Source organism: Cynoglossus semilaevis, chromosome Z (genome assembly GCF_000523025.1).
Source record: "Cynoglossus semilaevis isolate Cse_v1.0 chromosome Z, Cse_v1.0, whole genome shotgun sequence".
NCBI classification, from domain to species: domain Eukaryota; kingdom Metazoa; phylum Chordata; class Actinopteri; order Pleuronectiformes; family Cynoglossidae; genus Cynoglossus; species Cynoglossus semilaevis.
Window position 1 is genome coordinate 3,314,343 of NC_024328.1, and position 19,633 is coordinate 3,333,975.

Genomic DNA, 19,633 nt, shown 5'->3' on the forward strand with positions numbered 1-19,633 from the left:
AGTATAACCTACTCTTCTTCACTTGTCTTCTTTCTCCTCTTTCTGTTTTCTTTTTTGTGAAAAAGTAAAATGTATTTTCATTTGGGATAGCTAGATGATAAAATTAACTAATGCACAACAGAACTTTATTTGACATGCATATTTTTAAAATAGATTTTGTTTAGTGCTTCTGTTTTGAAATGGAACCCACTCTTTTTAATCTATTTGCCACCATCTGTGTAAAAAGATGTCCTCCTCCTATTGTTTTGAATTATCTTTTTTAAAAGGGCGAGGCACACTGTTTAGAACTTGGTTCATGCACCAATCACAATACAGTGCCACCATCCCAACTGAGCTACTTGCAACTACAGTTACTGTACTAACGACGGCTCATTACAAGGAAATTTCTATTGTAAACACTCAGATGTGAGCTGGTGGAGATAAGAAATGTAGCTTTGGCCGCTTCCAACAAATTCTCTATACAGGAAAACCCCTGCTGACGTGCATGAGATAAAATGAAGCAGCAATGATGTCAGTAACATCAGAATGGTAATAAGAACTTTCTAGAGATAGTGACTTAAGAATTGTTTCCTTACAACAACTGTGGTGCATTGTGTAAGCAAGACCAGATAAGGCTTTACAGCTTTGCTTGATTATTAGAAATTAGCTAATGGCTAATCAACAAAAAGAGCTACCAGTATTTGTTAATAAGGACTTCTTTTCCTCTATACTCACCTTTCTAGAACAAAGTCTATGATTATACCAATAAAATAAGTGATGGCTTTTTTTTATTGTTTAACCTGTTGAACATAAAGAAATTATTATAATTTTAATTTAGTCTTCACTGGAGAAGCTTGCCAAATAAGACAAAAAAACCAAATGTGTTAACAAACAAAATTAAATTGCATTTTAAATTCAAGTTTTGTATCTGTTGAATTAAAATATCCAAGTTTATCAAGTGTAAGAAAACTGAAGGCTGTCTGCTTACTGCATCGAAGGCTCAATGTAGAAACCCTGCTGCAATATTGGTCAATTGACCATTTTGAATTACATTATTGGAATTTCATCCATCCATCCATTTTCATCTCCTTGTTTCCATCCATTTTTATTGTGGGGGCAGCAGTCTCCATGACCGCTACCCAAATCACACTGCACTGTACCAGCCCCCCTGAACCTTCCTGCAGGTGGTGAGTCCACTGGAAGGTACCAACCGCCCTAACCAGGAGGTGAACCCTGGGGTTCCACACCAATGACAGAGACATTATTGGACTTATTGGACTGAAATTTAACTATTGATAGTAGTGGAATATGATTAAAATATTTTATAGCATTAATTTGATGCTTTATAATTAATCTAAATTATTCCTAAATTATTCCAATATTATTTTGACAATAAGAAACATTTTTCAAATTCATTTTTTCAAATTTTCATTTATTCTCATGCTGTTGCTTATTGTTGGAGTTGCTCATATTAATTTATACCTGTACAGATTAAATGGTTCCAAGTACACATACTTGGAAATGTATTCATGTATAATAGTATATTCATCCATCCATCCATCCATCTTCAACCGCTTATCCGGGGCCGGGTCGCGGGGGCAACAGTCTGAGCAGGGACACCCAGACTTCCCTCTCCCTCGACACTTCCTCTAGCTCTTCTGGGGGGACCCCAAGGCGTTCCCAGGCCAGCCGAGCGACGTAGTCGCTCCAGCGTGTCCTAGGTCTTCCCCTGGGTCTCTTCCCAGAGGGACGGCACCCGAGCACCTCCCGAGGGAGGCGTCCGGGGGGCATGCGATGTAAATGCCCAAGCCACCTCAGCTGACTCCTCTCGATGTGGAGGAGCAGCGGCTCTACTTCGAGCTCCTCCCGCGTGACAGAGCTCCTCACCCTATCTCTAAGGGAGCGCTCTGCCACCCTGCGGAGAAAGCTCATTTCAGCCGCTTGAATCCTTGATCTCGTTCTTTCGGTCATGACCCACAACTCATGACCATAGGTGAGGGTAGGAACGTAGATTGACCGGTAAATTGAGAGCTTCGCTTTTCGGCTCAGCTCCTTCTTCACCACAACGGACCGATACAGCGACCGCATTACTGCGGCCGCAGCACCGATCCGCCTGTCAATCTCACGCTCGATTCTACCGTCACTCGTGAACAAGACCCCCAGATATTTGAACTCCTCCACCTGAGGCAGGACTTCATCCCCGACCCGAAGGGTGCATACCACCTTTTTCCGGTCGAGAACCATGGCCTCGGACTTAGAGGTGCTAATTTTCATCCCAGCTGCGTTACACTCTACTGCAAACCGCCCCAGTGCATGCTGCAGGTCCTGGTTCGAAGAAGCCAACAACACCACATCATCTGCAAAAAGCAGAGATGATATGCTTGAACATGGTGTTTGTTATGGACAAACTGTGACTAGCACAGAAGTCCAATAACAAAACACCACTCGGATTTAGATCGGGGAGGCCGTTCTTCCCAATCACGCCCCTCCAGGTGTCACTGTCGTTGCCCACGTGGGCGTTGAAGTCCCCCAACAGGACGATGGAATCCCCGGGAGGAGCACTGTCCAGTACTCCTCTCAGTGTCAGCAAGAAGGCCGGGTATTCTGCACTGCTGTTCGGCCCGTAGGCCGAAACTACAGTGAGGCACCTGTCCCTGACCCGAAGGCGCAGGGAAGCGACCCTCTCACTCAGTGGGGAGAACTCCAACACACGACTGGCAAGCTGGGGGGCTATAAGTAAGCCTACGCCAGCACACCGTCTCTCACCGCGGGCAACTCCAGAGTAGAAAAGGGTCCAGCCTCTCTCAAGGAGTTGGGTCCCAGAGTCCAAACTGTGCGTGGAGGTGAGCCCGACTATATCTAGTCGGTATCTCTCAACCTCCTGCACGAGCTCAGGCTCCTTTCCCCCCAGCGAGGTGACATTCCATGTCCCCATAGCTAGAGTGGTTGTCCAGGGATTGGGCCGTCGTGGTCTCCGCCCACAACCGCCACCCAAATCACAAGGCACCGGCCCCTTGTGGGCCTTCCTGCGGGTGGTGGGCCCACTGGAAAGCGGACTCACGTCGCTTGTTCGGGCTGAGCCCGGCCGAGTCCCGTGAGCAAGGACCCGGCCACCAGGCGCTCGCCTGCGAGCCCCAACCCCGGGTCTGGCTCCAGAGTGGGGCCCCGGTGACGCCAATCCGGGCGACGTGAACCTCTTTGATTTAATTATTTTCTTCATCACAAAGGGGGGGGTTGAACCGCTATTTGTCTGATCCGTCGCCTAGGACCTGTTTGCCTTGGGAGACCCTACCAGGGGCGTTAAGCCCCCGACAACATAGCTCCTAGGTTCATTCGGATACTCAAACCCCTCCACCACGTTAAGGTTGCGATTCAAGGAGAGATATAGTATATTCTATTAATTATTTTTTTTTATCATTGTCCTTTTTCTGAACAGTATTTTACAGTAGCTATAAACAGCAAGGACTATTTTCAGTTCATTTGTTTGTAGTTACAAACATGTCGACACTTGTGAAACGAGTTCAGTTGTTGCACGACAGGTTTTGTCTTCCTCTCTGTTTTGGATAGGTCTTTTAGATCCTGCCTATGGACTGTGTCGTGCAGTGGGGTAGGGGGCTGAGGAAGCAGCCATCTTCATTATTAGCACACTGTACTGCTGATGAATAGACACACTGTGACCCTTTGTTTGTCTTATTCCAGCGCACTGAAAAGAATGCTCGTACCATCACGCAGCACTCAGTCCCATGATCAGCAGTGTCGCCTTTGTGCTCCTTCATTCAAGAAACTCGCCCCTTATTTTAATCTGAGAACTGCAACATTTCTGTTGGTTCATCAGTGCCTCATATGAAGAGCACTGAGCCAAACCTGGTTGGAATCAGGAATAAAAGAAGCTTAAAATGTATTATATATGCTATGTATATTTATAATCCTGCAACTGTGGAGATACTACTACTCTACTACATTAATCACAGCTAATTATTTGTCCTAAAAAATGCGAGTGCAATTGATAATTTAATGCTTATTTTAATTACTGAAATGTAAATTTACTAAGCAAACATTTATTTTAATGAATAATTAGGTAAAATTATAAATTGTGGGTTAGACTAAAATGCTTTTCGGTAGACAAGACTACTGTTGGTTGGACGTTTGATGTTGATCCTTGGTTGATGTTAGCTTGGTGGCTTGACTGGACAGCACTGAACTGATGATTAGTTTGCCTCTAAACCAAGGGCTTTAAAGGCTGTGGTTGTGGTAAACAGAATTCTGGTCTCCACTCAAGTCAACCTGCAAAAACCACTTCTACTTGAGCTGCCATTGAGGGAAATGTTTATTTGTACCCCAAAAAAGTGGAATTATGGAAAAATGTATGATCACAATCCTATTTGACCAAAATTTGAATCACTGTCATTCACACTTATGGCAAAAATATATATTCTATTTAATTATCCATGAATGTGATATTTTCCTTTTTTGTTTCTTGTTGAACCTTCCCCTAAGATACCTGAATAAATATATACTATTAAAATATTGCAAATTTAATTATTGAATATAGAATAAACTGACTATAAATTAAGTATGTTTATGACATAAATATTAGATATCTAAATGAAATAAAGATTTCAAGAACATGGAAGACTGATCCATTACAGCTCATCACATGCAACGTAAATGCTAATAATACTGTACTGCTGTTGTAATATAGAATTAATCTTTTATTTCATGACCAATGACTTTGTCTTTTTTGTTTCTGTATTAATTGGTCGTAAGACACTCTCTGTTCGAACTTTATGTGGTTAAAGGCGTCTGTTGTGTTGCTGCATGGTGCTAATGTCACACCAGTGAACTTTCTTGCTGACTAATTGCTGCTGTCCTCCCTGTCTTCTATATCCTCCTGCCTCTCCTCTCCCATTCCTTCCTACAACAGTGGATGATGCGTTTGCATAAATCATTTAGGATTGCACTCTGCATTTGTATTCTTATATTGACATTCATATAAGAATACAAATGAGTGCAATATGACAAAAATTAACAATAGTTAACCATAGGTTTATAGTTTTAGTGAATACTTGGAATCACAGTTGTAATCAAAACTTGGTTGATTGCACAGTCCCATATAGAACTTTCATTGTATAACTTGTGCAGCTCAATAACTTATGTGTATGTGTCTTCTTTTGTCAACTATCTGGAGAACTAAGATGTATGAGAACCAGCTGCTAGGTCCTTCTCTAAACTCAGTCCGTACCGAGCCTCCTCATTTCAACCTTTTATGGATATGCTTCTCATAACAACCGGGACATCTGATCCAAAAGAACATTACAATGATTAAGTATTTCATGAGAGCTAATTGTGTTTATGAACTTAAGCCTATAGAAAAATAGATCTTTGGGGCATCTTCTGATGTATTTGTATGTATGTATTTCGTATTTGTATTGTGGTGGTGTAAATGCATTTTCAGGTAGAAGTTCTTTATGTACAACTGTGGCAAGTGTTCTGAGACAGCAAGGCAGACTCATTTATTTATTTGCGTTTCATTTATTAATGTGTACTAAAACAGAACAAAATTGTTCTCTTTATTTTAGAACTTTTATGGTTTTATTCTCATACACTTAGACATAAAACCCTGTTAAAACTCAACATTTTTGATGTGCAGGTCTAATTGGATAAATGCACAATAAAATGATCACTGGGAGTCGATGAGAAGTGGACTGGCATTAAGAATGCATTATGGTTGAATGAACTGTTTAAGAAGTGAAACCACTTTTTGTTCAATGAACTATTAAAACTGCGCTTGAACATCATTTTCTTGTTGATTCTATACAGCATTTTTTTTCAATGACAAACTGCTGCATTGACTGGTGGTTCCTGAAGGTTCTTTATAAGGCACTGTAAAACCATCTCACTTGGCCAAAGTGCTATACACAAACATGACAATATGAAAATGAATAAGGCATGAAAAGACAAAATAGAATTATATAAAAAAAGCCAGCAATAACCACAAAAAGAGACAGAATGAAGAATGAAAACACCAATGAAAGTCAATCATGCAAGATAACGAACGGAGTTAAAAGCCAGTAAAAAGAAATGGGGATTTAAAAACAGGAAGTTAGTCCTCCTGACTTATGTGCACAGGCAACATATTCCACATTTGTGTGGACAAAGGCGGTATTATAGATTAATGACCATAAACCTCTATATACAGTATCTAAAAAGTTCTCTAGGTGAGTGCCCTTTAAGTTTCTGAAATATCTCTAGTCATCACATCCCCATGCAGGGCATGCTATTTCAATAGTGCTTATCTATTATATATAACACAAGTTTTGTAGAATTACAGATTTGGACAGTGATCACACTTAAGGTAGGCTACTGATGTCTGTGCATTTGTGTGAGAGTTTCTGTCAGAAATAAACATATACCTTGAGAATAATGTCATTTTACAGAAAGGCCAGATTACAGGTAAATTACCTATGTCGATTTTTTTTGCTGAAATACAGATGTTCTTCCTCTAAAAAAATCACGATGTCATCTGTAATGATAACCTTTACTCTCTTTACTCCAACTTCTCTTCTTCTTTCTTTTTCTGTTTTGTACTTTTATTTTTGATCAACTTCAGCCTTGAAGCCCTGTAAACTGAATACACTGATTTAAATGTTTTCTTTAGGAAACTTGTTTTTTACTTTCTGTGTAATGTTGAAATCAGGCAGAGGTATTTCCTTTAGGAGGCCCCTCATACCTGCACACCAGCCCACTTCCTCTGCCAGTTTGTCGCAGAGCTTTTCACCCTGTAGGGAACTGGCTTTAAAACAACATGTTTCACTGTCATTATTCAACAAACTGAGAAAGTAAATCTACTGTATTAACAAGTATGACTTTAAGTGCTGGGATGGTAGAAAAAGTGGACAGATGGATAGACCCAAACCCGAGTTTAAGAGTAATGGTAATAGAGGATTCCAAAAAATATATTTTTTAGTCTTGATGCAATAGTCAAAAATGTATATGTAATGTATCAAAACGAAAAATTATATTAAGAAGATTAAATAAAGACTGTAAATAATAGTATTTAAAAGGTATTCTCATAGTTGTTTATGATCTTAATAGTTGGGCCAGTTGGAAAAGTGTGCAGCCAATGAAATGGAATGGTCCAAAAATTAAACTATTCAAATTAATGTCTTTAGATTTCAAATGAAAGATTTAGTGTGTTCTTGTTCAATTCATTTAGCTTTTGAACTTGAAAGCAGCAGCTCTGATGTTTGCTTTAACAATCTGTAATATGCTTCAGTATTCTGAGCTTGTATGGAGCAGCTGCGTCTATGACCTACTTCAGACTAAACCTCTGTTTAATGTGTCTAACCAAAGTTGCATGACAACACACACATTGAAAATGATTAGTGGCAAAAATCTGTTGGTCTGAAAATAGATGTGAGCTTGCTTGTGTGCATGTGCATGTGAGATTCTGCACTAGGTGTGCAAGCTTTTTTTCCTCACTGGTCCAGAACTCGGCACCAACACGTTAGCCGTTACTGAACCTTTGAAGGCTGGAAAAATGCTGCTGCAGAAAAATAGGAATTGTTCCACTCTGATTTTACAGTTCAGTACCTATTTCTCAAAAAAAGTCACGATTAAAACTAATGATAAGTAATGATAAGTAATGATTTAAAAAAATCCTCTATATACAGTATTGGGCAATATACATAATAAAAACACTGAAATACACACTTAATGTAAATAAAACACCCTGTAATTAACATTAAACACACAAGAACAATAGGCTGTAGATTACTGTTCCCTAATTTGTCACGTGATTAGAATGCAGTATTCCAATTTCAGCTCAACAGACAAGGTCATGGACTGCCTTAATCACACAGATGATTTGTGACTTCAGGTCTGATATTTTTACTGTCTTCAGCTAAAGGTGATGTCTCATTGTCCCATGCATGCAGTAACTGTTGCTGTGTTTGAGCACAAGTTAAGTGGGGAGTGGGGTCCTTAATAATAATAATAATATTCCTGTCTGCAAAGGATTATTGGAGAAAATGTTTAGGAACCACTGTCTGAAAGGATGTAAACTTTAACAACCAAGTTTGAACAAAAGATCATACGTTTAATATAAAAAGTGTTTCAATTACATATAGATGACACTTTATTAAGATGAATATGTGCATAAGAGTTTAAACTGTTCAGACCTGTTGAGCATATGCTATATTCCCCATTGCAAGTAATGAACTGCAGTGTACAAGTCTCGGTCCTTGTATCAGGTTTTGTGGTGAACATGAGGTGATATAATGTTTTCTTGCTCACTTGTGTCCTTAGCTTTTTTCAAATCCATCCTCTTAATGCTGCTGTGGAAAATCAACCTCTGTTCTGATAACATTTGTAACAATAGATGTCACAGTCAGCTTAAATATTTTTTTTCCTGGAAACACAAATATGATCTGCAACTTCTTTTTTTCAATGTTGCCATTTCAGTTGTCCAAGATAGTTGATGTTTTTCTGATGACCTTAGACAACTTGTTGGGGATGTGGGGGGTACGATATTATAACACATTTCTTCTATATGAAACTAATGTTTCACTTCCTGCTTCAGATTGACTGTCTTGCATAATATTCACACAATTGGCCTCCATTAATGAGGCTAGACTTCTCTCAAACACAGACACAGGGTATTGACAACAAGTACTAGCATTAAGGATGGACCATTACTTACATCATTGGAATGTTTCATGATTTTGTTCAATAAACCTAAGCAGCAACTTTTCTCTTCCCCGTAAGCTAAAAACATGTTTCACTGTAGAATTTGTTTGGTAAAGTAAAACGCTAAACAAACTGAAAATCTTATCTTAATTACCTTACTTTTATTTAACAGGAAGTAACTTCTTTATCATTCCAAAAGTTGCTTGAGATGCTTTTTCACAGGTTGTGGTTAGGATAAGGCATCTGTGTAAATGATGTAAATCTAATGTTTGGATATTGTGTGTGTTTTTCTGCAGGTGGATTCTCGGTGGTGTTTCTGGCGCGTGCTCACAGCGGCGTCCGCTGCGCTCTCAAAAGAATGTACGTCAACAATGTGACCGACCTAAACATCTATAAGAGGGAGATCACTATCATGGTGAGGTCAAAGTCACAATGTAAACATCCTTATTTCACTTTCGGCTGTATTAAAATAAGATTGTGTGTAACTTAAATCTATTCCATTGACAAATTTACATTTAACCAGGTTTTAAAATCGAGATTTGTTTGGCTGACATTTAAATCAGGTCATTTCATTTCATGAGTATTGGTAATGTGTACGGGAAGTTCACAAATTTAAATACTGCCACTTTGTACCGGTTTTTAAATAGAGAAATCAGATCAGGATTTGATTTAAATTTTATCTGCCTTTTGTCCAGCTTTTTGGCTGCTTTTATGTTTATTCAGGGTGATTTTGCACAGGCTTTCCTGGTTGGCATTTGAACATATAACTGTTTTTAATGGACTTTGCATATGTTGTTAAGAAGATAGCACATTAATCTGAATTAGGTCAGTTCCTCCTCACCTGTCCTGTTTCCCAGCATTCCTCTTCACACATTATCCTTAATTGTTTTCATTGGTTTTGTTGTTGGTGACAGTGTGTTATACATTCGCACCAGCTTCATTACATACACACCTACAGAGAGAGAGAGAGAGAGAGAGAGCAAGAGCGAGAGTGAGAGAGAATCTGATAATCACCGGTGTCTGTGACAGCTCACTGCACTCAGTCTGCTGGGTCTACTGAGTTTGTGGGTTACTGGTATATAACTGATGACAGATTGTAATGTGTTGATGTGCAGATTCTCTGTGTATGCTTAAGAAATGGAGTAAAAAAATAGAATCCTTACGACCTGAATTGGGAACTTGGTCATAGTAATAATCTTTTCTATTATTTATTACACCATAAGAGAGACATTTGTAAAGCTCCTGGTCCACTGCAAATATGTGATAATGTTTTATACCATAGGTAACATCTGAGATTCTGACTGTTTGTTTTTCTTATATCTTTCTCTTTATCCTCCTCTGCAGAAGGAGTTGTCTGGACATAAGAACATCGTGGGATACTTGGACTCCACCATCAGTGCGGTGTCAGACAGTGTGTGGGAGGTTCTGATCCTTATGGAATATTGTAAAGGCAAGGACTTTGTCTGGAAAAATGTATTTCTTCTGCTTGTGAACTGTGTTTACCATGTCTCACTCGAAAAAGAAGATTGCAATATTTTGCCTTCACCTTGTTAAAATAACGTCAAAAACAGCCAAAATAAAGAGGTAGCTAAAAACAACACAAAAATAAATTTAAACTGATTAAGTGATAGATTACACAGGTCAAGATCATAGCTGAAGTTTACCCTGAGAGTGACTTAATGTTTTTAATTTTTTTAAGAAAATGCAAACAACTTGTCAAAAATAAGTAAAGAATAAATTAAAGTCAAACATTAACAATATAGCTAATATGTAGCCTTACAACAAGTAATAATCACCTAGTAGCAGTTTTAGTATAACTAAAAAGGGCAAAGATGGAAAAACAAACTTTTAAAAATGTATTTATGCCAATGTAATATCAAGCTCACTGTTCATTTCTTCTCTGTCGTTAATATTTAGCTGGACAGGTGGTGAAGCAAATGAACCAGAGGTTGAACGTTGGCTTCAGCGAGTCCGAGGTTCTCCACATCTTTTGTGACACTTGTGAAGCAGTGGCTCGTCTACACCAGTGCAAAACGCCCATCATCCACAGAGACCTGAAGGTTATTATGTCATTTGAGCTTTTTAAAAACAAGTCCTACAAAAGATTTTGTTTAATAAATCTTTTAAAAAACAGCCAATGATGATTTAGAAATGTGACGACTGCTCTTTTTATGGAAGTAAGACTTTTTTATCAGAAACTAAAGTTTGTAAACCTTTTATCTCTACCAAACCAAAGTCAATATAGAAAATCATTGATTTTAACTCAGAGGGCTACAGCAGCTGTACATCCACTGATGGCTTCATAACTAATTCTTACTAACAGATTCATCTCACTGTCATAACCTCAACCTGCACCCTCAGTCTCAGCAGTCAGTCTGCAAGTGTGGATCCTGAACAATTCCCAAGTCTATCACAGTGCCTGAAATAAAGACACAAAAAACACAAATTCAATGTAGAGTTAATGGTTAACCCAACACTGCAGGTCAAACCCACCCCGACTTTATAAGGAATGTTTCTAACACAGGAGCACTACCTAGTCTCTACCTTGTGGCACACATCAGTCCCTGTGAGTCTAAATCACTTTGAGTCCTCTTCTGTGCCCTTAAAGAGCTTTCTCTGTGTTAGAGCATGGTTCAACCAGTCTAAAACGTTTGTTTCAGTTTTGAGTCAGACAATGTTTATAGAGTAGAATCATCTGCTTTTACATGTAGTTAGTTTCACTTCTCTCTCTGCTTCCACTTCGTCCTGTCTTTGCTCTATCTTTACCATACTTTTGTTGCACGTCTGTCTTTCTCTCACTGCTTTTGTATGTACCTCTGCCTCTTTCTGTCTCTGTCTCTCTGCTTGTCTCTCCTTCTGTTCCTCTTTCTCTGTGTGTCTTTTCAGCCTCCTGATTATGTAAGATCTCAGGGACAAAGATCATGAGGCCCAGTCAGTTCCACGTCGGTGTCCATAAAAAGTCCCCTAACCCTGAGCTGTCAAGAGCAGAGTTTGTGTTTTTCACGTCACCTTAGTTCTTTCCAAGACATTAATACAAGTCGCCTCGGTCTACATATACAAACTGTCTTTTTTTTTATTTCACTCGTTTACACCTTTCGCTCATTTTAGCTTCTTTGTATGTGTATGTGTGTGTGTGTGTGTGTGCGTGTGTGTGTGTGCGTGTGTGTGTGTGTGTGTGTGTGTGAGAGAGGGAGATCTTGGTATAACTATACTTGTAGGGACATGTATCTGGAAAACCGTTTTTCTTCTATGAACATTTTTTTCAATCCTCACTGAAGGGAAGGGTATTTTTGAGATCCAAGATTTTGTTTGTAGTTAGTGGGATTAGGATTAGGGTTTGATTTAGGTTAGTTTACAGATTAAGATGAGATATATTTGTAACAGTTGAGGGAGGGTAATTGCTAAGGAAATGCAATATGTCTTTGTGTTGACAATAATGGTGTGTGTGTGTGCCTTCACCAAATATTTAGGTTAATTTTATTGTTGATCCACATTCAGGGTGCATTTTGTAGACGTCAGAAGACAAAGAGCTTATTTTAAAAACAGTTTTGTTCATAGCTACTAGAAATGTCTGTAATTAAATAAAAAAGAAGTCTGAACATTTTGATTCAGGATTCTATTTTCTGTAGGTTTTCATTTTCAGCTCTTTGTTTTTTTTACTCTATCGTAGGTTGAAAACATACTGCTGAATGATCAAGGAAACTATGTCCTCTGTGACTTTGGCAGTGCCACTCACAAAGTTCTACTGCCACATAAAGACGGAGTCACTGCGGTGGAAGATGAGATCAAGAAGTAAGTTTCACACATTTCACCATAACAGAAAATATTAAAATATTATATCATGATTTTTTTAAATTTGTTTTACCAGTTTAACTTAAATGTCAACTTTTATCCACATATTGAACTACTGTAATTTTCATGAAAAAAATAACACTCACTCAATAACACTCACACTCAGCATCGTCTTTCTTATGTATCTCAGGTACACGACTCTGTCGTATCGAGCTCCAGAGATGATCAACCTGTACGCAGGAAAAGCCATCACCACTAAAGCTGATATTTGGGTGAGTTATTGTGTTGTGCTCTGCAGGTCTGATTTGTTCTGCAGGTCCTTCTATCCACACATTCTCCAGCTTTGCTTCACTGCTTCCTCTTCCAATTGACTGGTTTTATAAATGTAATTCTGAGATATTTAATAGTTAGAGTTACCTCATTGGCACAAAGTGACCACAGTAGGCAGTAGTGCAGCAACACCTACATTAGCAAAAATCACAATGGACTTTTGTGTGGCAGAGTGATTTGTTTACGCCGTTATTTTATTTTTTAGAAAAATCTGCTTTTTGGCCTCAGCTGCTAAATAAAAATATAACATAGTATAGCTTTTTTTTTAAGGTTAAAAATCTGACATGTTGTGTAAGACTTTTATTTTTACATTATTTTAACCCTGTTGTTTATTGAACCTTTATTGTCTTACTCCTCAGGCTCTAGGTTGCTTGTTGTACAAGCTGTGTTTCTTCACCCTTCCATTTGGGGAGAGCCAGGTGGCCATATGTGATGGAACCTTTATTGTTCCTGATAATTCCAAATTCTCCTTCAAGTTGCACTGTTTAATAAGTAAGTCTCATTTTCCATAATTTGCTGATTCATTCATTTATGAGTCAGTGAGAATAACCCACAGATACAATCAGACTTTATTACCTGTTCCATTATTTACTAGTTCTTGTGTCCCTGGGCACGAGTACCCTGCTGTCATAGTTAAATTAACATCACCATCTAGTGGTCAAATTGAAAAGATGCACGTCAATGTTAAATAAACAACCCTTTAACTGTGATTTTTTCTTAGGATACATGCTCGAACCAGATCAAGAGAAAAGACCAGATATTTACCAGGTTTCCTACTTTGCCTTCAAGTTGGCCGGAAGAGATTGCCCTGTGCCAAACCTCTGTGTGAGTCTCTGGCCATATTCCAAGCAAATCAATTTTTATTATACACTAAAAATGATCTGATTTTGTTAAGCCTTACTGAGGCTTACTCCAGGAAATGTTTTGTTTTGTTTTAGAAGTTAAGAAATTACAACCATTGCCTTTTACACTATCTGTTTTTATTACTGTCCAGAACTCTCCAATCCCAACTTCTCTGCCAGAGCCTCTAACAGCTAGTGAAGTTGCTGCCAAGAAAAGTACCACCAAAGCCAGGTATTTAAATTATTTCCCTTTTTTTTCTTAAAAAAACAAAACAAAAAACAAACAGTAACAAAACATACAGATTCAAACAGCTACAATGAATAAATTCACCTATTTGCTTTAAAAACTGGTCATTCATTAAAACGTTTTTTGTGCAGGATAACTGACTCGGTGGGTCCAACAGAGACATCGATTGCTCCCAGACAGAGACCAAAGGCAGCCAATAGTAATGTCCTGCCGCTGCCCAACACCGTCACACCTGTGAAGATGACCGTGCCTTCAGCTCCCGTCAGCAACGGACAGAAAGGTTTGTCTGGACAACTTAATTTTTGGTATGCTCTCTTCAGGGTTTGCACTTCGGATACATACACTACATCATCTGCCTCCATCTCACTATCTCTTGACTACTTTTATGCTAACGTTCTACACTTCTCCTCTATCCATCCATCTTCTCTGAGATCCTTCTTTTCTCCTCCTGCCTGACAGCTTCTTCTCCCCTATTTCCCTTCAGCACAGTCCTCACTATCTAAATTTTGCACTCTAAATTGAAATGATTCAACCTCAGCTGTTGCTCTCATCTGCTTATTTTTAACCCTGTTTTTCCTGGCCACCACTGCTTAAAAAATATCAGCATCTTAATCTCTGTCAGCTTCAGCTCAGCCTGCAGTCTTTAGACAGCTGTCTTAAGTCAAAGTATCAATGAGTGAATGAATGTCATCCTTATATTCAGCACCAACTCCGGGCTCAGTGCAGCCATCTGTGCAGCCAAAGCCCAACAATCAGCAGCACCGAGTCCTGCAGCAGCTTCAGCCTGGAGACCTGCGCCTGCAACAGCTGCAACATCAACATCAACATCAACAAGCGCTACAACAGCAGCAACAACATGCAAATACACAGCAGCTCCAGTACTTGCAGGTATTTCCAATGTTTTGAAGACAAGGACCAATACATCTTAAATGGAATTTTGGTCGACTGCCCTGTCAGTGCCCTTGATCCTACAACCTATTTAAGATAGTTTAGCCTTTAGCTGCTATAAAAAAGACTATGCCAAGATTAAAGTCACTTTATGCTTATTATTGACAGACAGACTATAACAAAAAAACTTATCAAACCACTTACCATTGAAAGGCAGTGGTTTCAGACATAGCAACACAGGAGCTGCTGGTCTTACTGGCTCCTAAAATCCATTTGTGTCAGGGATGTAAATTTAACTACAGGGTTTTAAAAGTGAAGTCACAGCATAATACACCAACAGGCAGGAATGAGTACAAAAAATTGTGCAGTAAAATTGTAAAAGAAAGTCTTTCAATAATAGGGTCAATAAACTTTAACCACAGTGGAAACAAATACAGGCACAGACTGTTTTACTATTTAATTTTAATTGTCAAGTCAATCCTATTGTTAAAAATGTCTTATCTTTTTGTCTGTGTCCAGTATCAGCAGGCCATACAGCTACAGCAACAGCAGCAGCAGATAATGATGCAGCAGCCGATGTATCAGCAGCAGGTCGCACAGTACGCGGCCATGGTGAGTTCAGCTATCATGGGTCTAGACCCAGTACCAAAATCCGTCTGTGCTGCCGATAAACAAACATCCACCAGAGGGAATTATCTTCTAACTCAAAGCTCATGACTGTGTTTCAGAACAGAAGATTTTTATCCAAAACTGAAATAAATAGTTTGAGCAAACTAGGGTGAAACACATGGAGACGCAGCGTGAAACAAGACGGCACTGAGCCGTTCCTTTTTTTAAAAATGTCAGAATGGCCCAAAAACCCCCGCGCTCTTCAAAAGGTTGGCACCATCCATCATCTTACCATCGTCTGTGCCAAACACGATTGGAAGCAGACGCTCAAACTTCCTACTGACGGCGTCTAAACGCTTAAAAAAGTCGTATTTACACTGCAATGCAGTCACAGACACACAAATGGGTGCACGCTGCAGCCAGCACAACGCCATCTGTTTTTATTTCAGAGGCAATCTGGTCTGAGCGCAGCCACAAGGGGATGAAACAGAGGGAGGAACAGTCGACTCTCTCGACATATGAATCAGTTTAGATAGGGGGAGAGGGAGAGCGCCACCTACAACTCTGTCTGAATCCCTTGTCAAAACGCAGCAGTTGATTTGTTTGACCCTGACTGTGCCGATTTGATCAAGATGAGAAAGTTTTCAACCTTAATTTAGTTACAACATTTCAGATCAGTAAGATGATTTTATTTTTAGATTTAAATATGAAAAAAAAAAAAAATAGAAAAAAGGAACAAGATGTGCAGCGGCTCTTTAGCTTTTCTGAGCTCTTAATTATCTCTATGAAATTTGGTACACAGTTAAAAACACAAATTCTCCTCAGTCCCTTTTTCTTGTGAGCACCTACCAATACGTAAACACTGATAGCGGCTAAATAATTTGAATTTTGTTTCGTGCCACAGCTGAAGATGTGAGTTCTGATTTTTGCAACTCCTCCAGATTCTGTAGTTCATCTGTCCATCAAATGTTATCCTTTGCTGACTTTTGACCTTAAGAATACGTTAAAACCAGTCATTTTACTTTAATTGTTTATTTTTCTTCTTATTTTATCGTCCTCTGCTCCTTTCACTTCACCGTGTCCCCAGCTTTTCCAAATTTCAGAACTGGGTTCTAACAACATTTTCATCATCTTGTTGCCATCATTGTGTGCTTCATTAAAAATCTGTGGTGCCTCCCTCATTCCCGTCCCCACTCTTTTTCCCTTTCTGCCTTCCTAACAGCTGCACCAGTACCAGCAGGCTTTTGTCCAACAACAGCAACAGCAGCAGCTTCATCAACAACAAAAACAGCTTTATCATCATCATGAACAGCAGCAGCATCATGCCTCTCAACAGCCTCTCCCCTACATCTCCTCCCCACTCGGCTCCTATTTCAGCACCACCACACCCTCTGCTAGCCCTGGATCTGGACTTGGAACTGCTCAGATGAGTGGACTCTCACCTGTGGACCCTACATTCATTAACTCTAGGTAAAAATCTTATGCAGAACATTATTCATTAGATCATGAAAGAATGTTGAAAGAAGCAGTTTGTGACTTGGTGTGAAGGATATAATCCAGAATTCTAAAGAGAATGAACTCTCCTTGGAAATACCACTGGCAGTGTTTGGACATAAATACAGTATGTGTATGTGTAGTAATGCAATGCAGAAAAAATTGTTGTAGTCATGAATATTTTTTCACGTGTCCTAGGTCTATTCTTACTATGTATACATAACATACATCATTTGAAGCAAAGGAAAGCAGCAAAGTTGAAATGGAAAGGTTATAAGACAATATTGAGACACTGTTATGATTTAGAATTAGAAGTGAGTGGATCAAAGGGACAGTTAAGATTAAAAATATTTTGACATGGAGAGGAGACTTGAGATGGACATACGCTGAAGAGACGTCTTGGAGATATTGGATGAAGTTTTGGCAACACCTAAGTAGAAGCAATGATTTTAAAAAGTGTTTCATAAGTGAGGGAGATGTATTAAATGTAGATCAGATTTTTATCACTTTTCTCACTGTTTGAATTAATTTATGTAAATCTTACTAACTCATTCCTCATATGCCTAAATCTCTCAGCCGTCTGTCTCTCCCTTTGACTATAATCCCATGTTTATTTGATATTTGATTTCATCACATCCCCTCCCTCTGTCTGTAGCAGAAACCCTCTGGTGGCATCAGATGCCATCAGTCCTCCCTCTCAGAGCTGTGGACTCAGTAATCCTCCAGACATGTCAGGCTGGAACCCCTTTGGAGAAGACAACTTCTCTAAATTGACGGAGGAGGAGCTGATTGACCGGGAGTTTGACCTCCTAAGAGCCAGTAAGTGATAAATAAGCTTTTCTTAGGTAGATAATTGCTGCTCTCAGTTGGACACGTGACTGCAGTTTTAAAAACTTTCACACCACTAACCTGTGAATTTGGTTCTCATTTTTCACTGGAATTGTTGCTTTGATCAGGCAGTGGCTTTCCCGGTTTAACGTACTGTTCGAGAAGTCAAACAGCGACATCAGCATTCTTCAGATATTGTAGACTTAGGCTCTCGCTTACAAGTTGTCTTCGCTGCTTCCTTCTCCTCACAGAAAAACCAGCTGAGAGAACCATGAGTGTGGAAACCGACCAACCACTGCCTGCCCTATCTGCCACTAAGCCCCTCCCACCTGAGGACCTGTTTGGCTCTGTCCCTTTTGTGGCCAACACAGGCAAGTCTTAAAGAAGTCTCTACCCTGAAGACCCAACACTGTGGAGCCAGCTGCCCCTTCAACTCTTGTGTTTGCCCACAGGGGGCAGTGATACCCAGTGCTGAGGCCAATTTCAGTTTCCTTTGTTGCTCCACACACTCACCTTTCTTACTGTTTTTCCTTCTTGGCTTCTGTCATCAGTAACAGTACAATATTAACTACAATCATTTAAAGGTGCTTTTCTGTAAAAACAATAGGAACAATAGGTTTTTACTTAAACTCCACTCTTAGGTCATGTGAAGACTCATACGGTACAGATTTTTCATTTGTTTTTATTCCAGTGAAAAACCTGTGACGGTAACAAAGCTAAAGCAACACAGCCACAATTCTCAAAATTGCAAAACCTTCTGGTTCGGTACATTTAAAGTTAATAATGTATGGAGGCAAATTTATACAGGATGCTTACATTCAGATACTTCATTCAAATGTGCGCCCCTCTGACAAGTAGTGGAAATGTATTTTTTGTATTTAATCTTAAATATATCAACAAGTGTTTGCACTCAAGTTCTACGGTAAAGTAAGCAGTACTGTTTTTTTCTGGTTGTGTGAGGTACTGATGCACAGAATCATCCAAAATTCAGATTTTAGCCAAGGCTACCATCAACTCTCCAACACCATAGTCCAGGGAAGAGGTCTGTAGAGTTTCCTTTAGGCTTCACTGCCTCCACCATAACGATATTGGTTTCTTCAGTGTTTGAAATCCTTTGGTACGATTTACTTTGATGAAACTAACTTACCACACAAAGCCTTGTTGGACCAGCAGCTGCTGCGTTCTCCATGGAATTGTATCCAAATCTAAATGTTAACACTGAGCGCCAGCTCCTGTGTGCAGGGGGTTCTTGTCAACACGGGGCGCTAACAGTACAACGACTGTGCATCAGAACCTCAGTACACCGGTGTTTATTTTCTCTTTAAAAAAATAGTTGAGCTTCCAACATGGGTGTGGCTATTTGCTGTGATGTCACGTGCACTCCGGTGTAACCTGGTGAGCGTAAGCGTGCATGTTTTATCAGTGTGTGACTTTTAAGCTCAGTTAGTGGCAGCAATAAGCTTCTGTGCCTCTGTGCTCCTGCTTCTGCAGCATCAATCAATTACTGCTTCTAGTCAGCAGATTTGCTGAGACGAACGTTGCAAACAGTATGAACGCTAAAAAAAATTTGATAATTTCTAGAGCTTAAATTTCTTTTCTTCTTTTTCTACACTAAATTTATCGTATTGCAGGTGAAAATATAGGATGAAATATTAATCTCAAAGTGCTTGAATGTAACTCTGTTGTTTTCTCTTGAGATTTTTTGATGCAAAATCTGTTTGATTTAAGGGAAAAACCAAAACGTTTTTTTTTATTTACGTGATTAATCCTAAAAATTGCGATAAATACTAAATGTCATTATTGGATCAGCCCTAAGAGCTCCCTGTGTTTGTGCAGTCAGACTGGGTCAGGCTGACGTTTTAGTTTGACTTTTTGCTCTAAGAAATATCAATGCCTTTGCCATTTATGTTTTTTTAATTATTATTTACCAGCAGGA

At 39.2% G+C, this 19,633-nt stretch overlaps 1 protein-coding gene across 2 annotated transcripts in view; it reads left to right on the plus strand.

Annotated features, from left to right (window-relative positions):
* bmp2k (BMP2 inducible kinase) overlaps nucleotides 1-19,633 on the plus strand; it is a 30,194-nt gene that overhangs the window by 5,269 nt on the left and 5,292 nt on the right. The window contains exons 3-16 of one of the 2 annotated variants that reach the window (XM_008335638.3): nucleotides 8,964-9,082; nucleotides 10,012-10,117; nucleotides 10,585-10,727; nucleotides 12,338-12,459; nucleotides 12,650-12,731; nucleotides 13,149-13,281; nucleotides 13,511-13,614; nucleotides 13,784-13,863; nucleotides 14,010-14,158; nucleotides 14,582-14,766; nucleotides 15,286-15,378; nucleotides 16,598-16,845; nucleotides 17,528-17,688; nucleotides 17,949-18,068. In XM_008335638.3, the coding sequence (XP_008333860.1) occupies nucleotides 8,964-9,082; nucleotides 10,012-10,117; nucleotides 10,585-10,727; nucleotides 12,338-12,459; nucleotides 12,650-12,731; nucleotides 13,149-13,281; nucleotides 13,511-13,614; nucleotides 13,784-13,863; nucleotides 14,010-14,158; nucleotides 14,582-14,766; nucleotides 15,286-15,378; nucleotides 16,598-16,845; nucleotides 17,528-17,688; nucleotides 17,949-18,068 (1,845 nt within the window). Of the gene's footprint in view, nucleotides 1-8,963; nucleotides 9,083-10,011; nucleotides 10,118-10,584; nucleotides 10,728-12,337; nucleotides 12,460-12,649; nucleotides 12,732-13,148; nucleotides 13,282-13,510; nucleotides 13,615-13,783; nucleotides 13,864-14,009; nucleotides 14,159-14,581; nucleotides 14,767-15,285; nucleotides 15,379-16,597; nucleotides 16,846-17,524; nucleotides 17,689-17,948; nucleotides 18,069-19,633 lie in introns of both variants that reach the window. The other variant, XM_008335637.3, reaches the window with a different exon arrangement.